The following is a 7993-nucleotide window of genomic DNA, read 5'->3' as shown; positions in this document are numbered from 1 at the left end:
TTGCATTTTAAGTCATGACACAAAAAATTGAGCCACATTCAAATTCACCATGACAAAAATGTGATAAAGATAATCAACCAGTTCATTATTGATCCTTGATTTAGCTCTTTGAAGCATGAACCCGAGCAGAGAGGGTCATCTAAGCTTTCTGATCGGAAAAATTGAGTATGAATTGGACGCGACGCCACTTGTAGATTGGCTAGTCTTCTGTGCCCTTTGTGCTCTAAGTCTTCTGGAACACCCTCATGTAGTTTGTTCAATAACTCCAATGGACTCGCAACAAATTCACACTTTTGTATCTTAGCACGATCATAAGCGCACTAGAATGAAACTTCATGGTCCATTCTCTTTCTTTTCGAACACATGATAGATGAATTCAAACGCATTGAGTTCTTAATGCCGGATGGTCTGCAAATTTGTGAAAGTCTGCAAGAGGATTGGGAGTGTGTTATGAGTGGGATCAATAGGGAAGTTAATGGATGTGCGGATGCAATTGCCAAGGAAGATCGCTTTGCTGTGGTAATGGCGATCTTCAAGTTATATGAGGTTTCCGCCTAAGAAAGTGCAGAAGTTTCGAGTCATGGATGCCCCTAGTGGGGAAGAGATCTTTGAGTTTAGTCATTTGTGTAAGAAATCAAGTTATTCGGATATCAATAATCACTTAATCAACTCCCCATAATGTGAAGAAAAAAACTAAAAAAAATTAGAACCCAGGTAGCATGTGCCACTCCCGCTCCGTATCCCTGTGGCCCTGGGAGCAACTGTCTTATTGATGGATTGCAATTGCTACTAAAGAATGTACCTTCGAAACGAGGAAGGGCTTTTTGGGAAATCATGTCTAAGAACCAATACCAAAATTTACAATCTAGTGATATCATGTACTCTGAGTTACAGATGACCGGAAAATAGATGACTGGAACTTTACAAGTGAAATGCTTCAAGCGCTAGATTTTATGCCCGATGAAAGAAAGAAATGCCCAACACAACCTAAATTAGCAATTTAATTGTGCCTGTCGAATTCAACTCTCCGCAATCTAGATCTGATAGGTGGGAAATATTCCACTCTTTCATCAGTATAAGCAGAGCCAGAACTCCGCTAATCGCTCAAATCATCATCAAGAAAATTGAGATCATCACCATCATCGTCATCATCATCAGTGGCAGTACCAACATTACTATGGGGATTGACATTCAAGGGTTCCGCTTCTCCCAAAGTCAGCATCTCTAGTGATCCCTTCCTACTCTCTGCATTTCCATCTTCGTATTCGATCAAATCAGTTTCACACGCGTCAGCTGGTTCCACTTCATGGTAAAGGATTTCCTACAAAATGATGATAGTAACAATAATAAAATAATAATAATAATATTAACAATAATTTAAGTTCCAGCCAAATTTGTTGTCACTGAAACCTACTTCTATGTTTCTAATAAGACACTGATCATAACAACATCAAGAGAACGCTAAAAGAGTATTTTTCTTTGATGGGTACTGAACACTTGCCCCTAATGCATACTAACTAGCTTAAATTTAAGACTTAGTGTGCTTAAGCTCAACAGGAGACTTAAAACTAGGTAGGGGTACAAAACCCCAAGGGATCCTATCAAGCCCATATCATCAAAATAATACAATCCCTACATCTCTTTTGATCCCAAAAAGTTAACACACGCAGGACGCAATATCAAAATAACGGGATTTCAGATGGCGCTAAACAGCTTCATTTTATGGGCCGTATGCCTAGTTCCAAAACAAAAGCTCTTCAGAATGGTAACAGTATATATAGACTCAAATCAGCTTCGCATTAGATTTCCATTGTTGGTTAGAAGGGACCCCAAAGCATTTGTGCACTTTATTGGAGATTTATCCTTTTGTAAATGCTGCATGGCTTAGCTATAGTATTGTAATTTGTAAACATCCAGACTGAGTTCACAGTATCCCTTTCTTTTCTTTTTTTAACCTTGAACTTCTTAAGAAAATAGCAACGAAACATGGAGGTGATTAATATGATTGCCCGATAGTTACAACTGAACTGCCTAGAGAAATAGTGACCAAAAGTCAATACCAGCTAAGGAAAGCATCCAGAAATAATAAAATGCTCCAAAGAAGATCTGAGCTTGAAAGCTACCTCGTCTTGTGGCAAAGCTGGTCTCTCAGCATCTACAATCCAGTCATGTAACAAATTTTCTTGCAGAACACTGTCAAGGGAGACTGAGTCATTGGACCTTCTCCGTATTTGGCGTTCCCTGAGTCTCAGGTTGTAGTGGACGTAGCTCAAGTCATTTAGTCTTTTCTGCGCTAAATGATTTCGTCTTTGGCGATGGATGAGATCATATATACTCCAGGAATGCTCACACCCAAAAGAAGAGCATGTTTGACTCAATATGCGTACAGCGATTCTTTGCAGCTCCAAGCAATTTATCCCATGTTGTTGCCACCAGGCAGCTGGAAAGGGAAGGACGTCTTTCATCAGTCCATATTTAGAATCCGTACAATATGAAGGAACGCATTTCAATTTCAATGTACATGCATAGAGCAAGTATGCATTTATTCAAATAATCTACTATTGTGAGAACTTGTTTAACTAGTACTTGAATGTTTATTATTGATATTACCTGGATTAAGTTCTGATCTGGTACTAATTGCCAGGTCAGTCCCAAAATCAGCTTTTGCAGAACTAAATTCGGAAATCTGAAAGAGAGAGGGAAAATGCAGCAAAGAATGGATGATCCCTTAAACACGATCAGGCCAATAATAAAATCCTACCTGCATGGATGCAGAAATCCTTCTTCCATTATCTGGCTCCAGTCGAACAAGGCATGAGTTCAGCCCACGCACAACATCTGGATGCTACAAGTACATACATGGAACAGGAAATTTATATAGGACAACTGGCAAAAAAAAGTAGCTCAAGAAAGCAGCACGCAGGCGTATGCGGTCATTATTTTTTCTTACCGCAACAAAATCAGGACGATATCGGTAGGATGGATTCAGGAAGTAAGCAGCCAGATACAGAGGGTGGTGGAACAGTGAGTTCCAACGATTGTCAATTACACTCCAGAAGTGTCCATATTTACGCACATCATCGTCGTGATTGCTTTTGATAGCAAGCTTGGCTCTGTACATATCATTGTAGATATATGGCATTGAAAGGCTTTCATCACTAGTGATTTTCTGAAGTACCTCCATTATAGGGTCTACTGACTTCCTAACATATTGCATCTTCTTCCAAAATGTGGCATTCTGTACAATCTTCTCCACTTCTCTACCCTCATCAGATTTCGATACCCGCAATGAAAGCCATTTATTTGATTGGAACATCCTTTTAAGACCAATCTTATGGTCTGACAAACTTTGCAAAGTAGCAAAACTTGAAGCACACTGGGTTACACATGGCCTCAGAAGTTCCTGCCCCCCTGTAAACTCTTTTTTCATGAGATGTAATAATCCAATCTGATTGTAAATCAACTTTGTTATCTTTTGGCCTTTCTCCATGCACTCTCCCACCAGCTTTATTTTCACAATATCTTCAAGTACCCGATCAATACAATAGGCAGCACAAGGAGTCCAAAACAAATTCTTTCTCTTCTCTTCAAGCATCTTTCCGGCAACCTGATAACTGTGAGTATTCTCGGTGATTACCTACACTTGGAGTTATAATGGAGTGTTAGAAGGGAGGAGGTAGGAGAAACAGATAAATAAACTGATAGACATTTGCAGCTAATGACGAGAAACGTGGGAAAACTAGACTAAGAGAAAAGGTTAAATGTACCTGCACGACGTTTTCCTCACCCATCTCTTCCACTACTTTGTCAAGCAACTCAAATAAATTTGTGGCATCTTCAACTACTTCAGTGGCATCAACAGAAGAAACAAAGTATATACCACGGGGGCATGAAACTAAAAAATTGATCAATGTCCTACCCTGCGTATCTTTCCAACTATCTGCCAAAATGGAACCACCAGTAACTGCCCAGGAAGCCTTATACTCAACTAGGTTATTTTTTATGGTCACAATTTCGTCTTGCAAAAACCGACCAGATATCATTCTGCATGAAGGACCCACAAAATCATGTCCATATTGCCCAACCAACTCCAACATCTTATGGAAATATGGGGAGTTTGCTGCATGCGAAGGAACTCCTGCATGATAGAAGAATTTGCATATTGAAGATATAACCTCCTTGCGAGATTTTTTGCTCGAACCCAACTTTACTTGTTTGGACGATGCAGCCATCTGACTCTTTGGTGTTTTCAGAACAATAGTATCCAGTCTTGGTCTTTTCATTATTTGTTCGGATCCACTACCAGAGGATGTACCTTTAAATGTCCTCCTCAAGTCTTTGCCTGATCTTTTATCTCCAAGTAATGGTCTTTCATTGGTCATATGAGCATCCTCCTCTTGCTCTTCTTCCTCCTCCTCATTGTCTGAATGCATATAAAAAGCAGATATCTCCTTGGAATCAGGCCGTCTATGCCTCCTTCCAGTACGATGCCATTTCATGTTCTCTTTTATCTTTTGATACACTTCCTCTGGAGCATTCTTACAGGGTGCAACTTCTCCCGGTATTCTAGCTAGATGTTGCTTAAATCGATTGATACCACCACTAACTATTTTCTCGCAATAATTGCATTTCACCTTTTTCTTCCTTTCATCCTGAGCAACACCATGCTCCCACCCAGGGTCAACATATCCTAATGATCGAAGGGGGGCCAAATTTATAACCAAACCCTTAGCACCCATCAATTGCTTTCCTTTGCTCCTATATCCAGTCTGTTCTTCCTCCTCTTCTATGTCATCATTGGACTGGAAATTCAAATATGCTTGTTCATCGTAATCAATTTGCCTTGGTTTCTTACCAAAACGACCTCCTTCCAGATTTTCTCTCATTTTCAAAAAAACTTCCTCTGGAGCCTTGTCACAGTATGTGACTTCTCCAGAAAGTCGAGCTAAATGTTGTTTCAATCTGTAAATCCCCCCGCTAACTATTTTCGCACAGTAATTGCATCTTACTTTCTTCTTCCTCTCATCTTGAGCAATTCCATGTTCCCATCCAGGGTCAACAAATCCAGCAGATCGAAGTGATCCCATCTCTTCAACCATTTGATGAGGAGTCGTGCTGCTGTTGTAAAACTAATTTGACCTGGATGCATGGTAAGAGACGGGGAAAAGATATCAGAAGAGCAATAAGATAGAGGAGTACTGCATCACAATTTGCTTTTGAAGATATACAAGATCATTTAAACATAGAACTCCAGATCTGGATGCCATAAAACTAAAATTCACCCCACTAGAAATTTTGCAAGGAACATGACTACTTTTTCTTTCACAAGATTGCAACCTTGTTTTCAACAGGCCACATCTAAACTAAACTACCAACTTAGATATGGTTGCTTTCATATTCTTTGCTGCATCGACAACGCTTTATGCTATTGCTTGAACAAAACAGGAAATGCAGTTGCACCACATACTTTTACTGTCAGACGTGTTAAGCTCCACTGGCCTTACTCTTGGAAAGATTATGAACCCCGGCTGGCCTCAGGATACTTCTTCAAAGCTACAAAGAAACAATTGAACATTATTGAATCATACCCTAACCTTAATTTAATAGGTCAGTCTATTTAACAGATAAACATATGATTACATTTAAATCCCTCAGCAAGGGAAGGATACCTAAATCAGGTCCATCAAACCAATCAAAAGAGGGTCATACATTTGTACTGAGCTACTATGTGAGGCTTTTGAGCCACTTAACGAAAATTTCGACCACCTAATTTGCTGTCCAAACTCTTCAGGATCACGGTGCATAATGTGAACTGATCTGGTTATTGTACTAGCGATGAACGAGAGTGTGATGAAACACCTCAAACCTAAAGTTTGCGTTGAAAGAAAGGATCAAATACTGATGAAGACCAGCTAAAAAATTGAACTGTATAACACCTTTAACCTGATACTACAGTATTTGGATAGTGAACATTGTTTGTAGGCATCCGGGAAGAAATTCTGTGCTAACCCGTTAAACATGACAAATCTTGAAACCGAAAAGCTGTTTTGAGAAACCAACAACTGACCCAAGGGCGGATGAGCCTAGACAACTGCTCTACTCATGTTTCAAAATTTTAATAAAGTTATAGTAGCATTTCCTTAAAATTTTGAAATTGGATTATATTCGCCCACCCAACATTGTTCTGAACCATCCAAGACTCGCCCAACCAAGAGTACTTGGAAAATCAAAACATAGTTTTAGCAATATTTTCACGTTTATAATATTGTTTTGTTGGACAGGCATGCATAAAATTCTATGCAGCTATAATCATAGATGACTATATCTTAGTAGATTGAATAGGTTGAACGAAACTATATCGGACAATCTTTTTTACAGTGTTTTTTCAATGCAAGCAAAATTAATATCACCTTTCATCTGTTTATCATTTTATAAATGTTCACCCATCCAACCTAAGAAATTCTGCGTCCGTCCCTGCCAGAAAATGAGGAGAGAGGCAAGTGGATACCACCTCAATAGAACAAATTATATTCAAGACAGCTTCTTTGCCATTAACATGAGGAGAATGAAATGGAAAAACTTCAATCTTTCTTCTATTCATCATATATGTCATCATTAAAATTCAAAAAAAAAAAAAACTTGAGAACTCCTTATGGAACTAATACTGTAATTCAAACAAAAGAATGAAATGAAAAGCATAACTAATAGTGATCAAAATTCTGTACCATCGGTCAGGAGCCAGGACTCAGCGATCGCGATGCATTTTTCTGTTGAATTTGGGCGTCATTTTCATAATCTGGGCGTCATCATTGGTGAGGTGGAGTGGGGAAGAAGAACGAGTTGAGATCGGTGGGTATGAATCGTGACTCTGACTCTGTGAGTGGAGGCGCTGGGTTGTGGCTTTAGGGAAAGGGGGCGTATTTTAGGGTTCCATGTTCGAAATTTTTTTCCTTAATTTTTTTTTTTTTTTTTTTGTGGGAAAAAGAGAAAACACAAATAAGTTTTGCCTTGCTTTGTTCAACCAAATTTTTTTTTTTTTGAGGTATTTCCATTTCCTTCTATTATAGTTAGAGCTCCAAAATGCAGATAAAAAATGGAAGTTAGGGCTCCAAAGTCAAATCGAGTCGAACTCAATCGAGCCGAGCTTTGAAGTGTTTGAACTCATCTCATTCAGAATTAGTCCAACTCGAGCTCAAGTCAAGCCGAATAATCGAGTTGAGTATCGAGATGTTTGAATTCGGTTCGTTTACTAAACGAGCCGAACTTTTACAAGCCGAGGTACTACTATGTCAAACTCGAGTTCAACTAGTTTACCAATGAGGCAAATCTTGAGTGTTGCTCGCCAACAGCTCAGTTCATTTTCAATCCTAATTATAGTGATGATCACAGTAAGAAATAGAGGTACTTGAAATTAATATTTTTCACTTTGTTTTAGTTTTGTTTTTAAATCATTACTTTATTTTTCTAACCAACCATTACCCTATTTCTTCAATTATTACTTTTCTTTATGAATTTTTTTAAAATCACCCTAATGAGCTAATAATAGTAAGTGCGTGTGAATGGGTATTAAAGGGTGTATAAAGTACACATGAATACGTGTTTTTCTTTGTCTTCTAATGTGTTTATCGTCAGCCCAGTGGGCTGACAATAGCAAGACCGTTCATTTATCTCTCTATCTCTCTCCACTCATAACCATTCTCTTCAATCATTACCATATTTTTCTCTCCAACCACTGTCAAAACCAAAGTACCCAAAAAGCAAATGTGCAAGGCGGATCTATGAAGTTATATCTTCTAGTCTCGTATTATGCATAAAACCCGATAATTACCTTCGGGGACATCCAACCATATTTACTCCTTCCAATGGTCTTGAATATTGAATGAAACAATCAAAAGATTGTGTCAATTAATCATCGATCAAGATAATTTTTTGAAGGCCACTCTGAATAATATTTAAAAATTAATGAACAATTCGAATTACTAAATAATATTTA

At 38.4% G+C, this 7993-nt stretch overlaps 1 protein-coding gene across 2 annotated transcripts; it reads right to left on the bottom strand.

Moving 5' to 3' along the window:
• Positions 1-821: 821 nt before the first annotated feature.
• Positions 822-6939, bottom strand: LOC131324816 (uncharacterized). 2 transcript variants are annotated; one of them, XM_058356953.1, is made up of 9 exons: positions 6726-6939; positions 6411-6474; positions 5468-5553; positions 3768-5139; positions 2951-3637; positions 2762-2845; positions 2611-2686; positions 2124-2440; positions 822-1321 (listed from the first exon to the last, which is right to left on the bottom strand). In XM_058356953.1, exons 4-9 carry the CDS (start codon positions 5097-5099, stop codon positions 1097-1099), a joined length of 2721 nt encoding a protein of 906 aa, XP_058212936.1. In that variant the 5' UTR covers positions 5100-5139; positions 5468-5553; positions 6411-6474; positions 6726-6939; the 3' UTR covers positions 822-1096. The 2 variants fall into 2 exon arrangements, with proteins under 2 accessions (XP_058212936.1, XP_058212935.1); XM_058356952.1 differs by lacking the exon at positions 6411-6474.
• Positions 6940-7993: the final 1054 nt, after the last annotated feature.

Source organism: Rhododendron vialii, chromosome 4a (assembly GCF_030253575.1).
Source record: "Rhododendron vialii isolate Sample 1 chromosome 4a, ASM3025357v1".
In the NCBI taxonomy this organism is placed as follows: Eukaryota; Viridiplantae; Streptophyta; class Magnoliopsida; order Ericales; family Ericaceae; genus Rhododendron; species Rhododendron vialii.
Note: the sequence above shows the minus strand (reverse complement) of the source record. Positions and strands in the feature narration are given on the sequence as shown.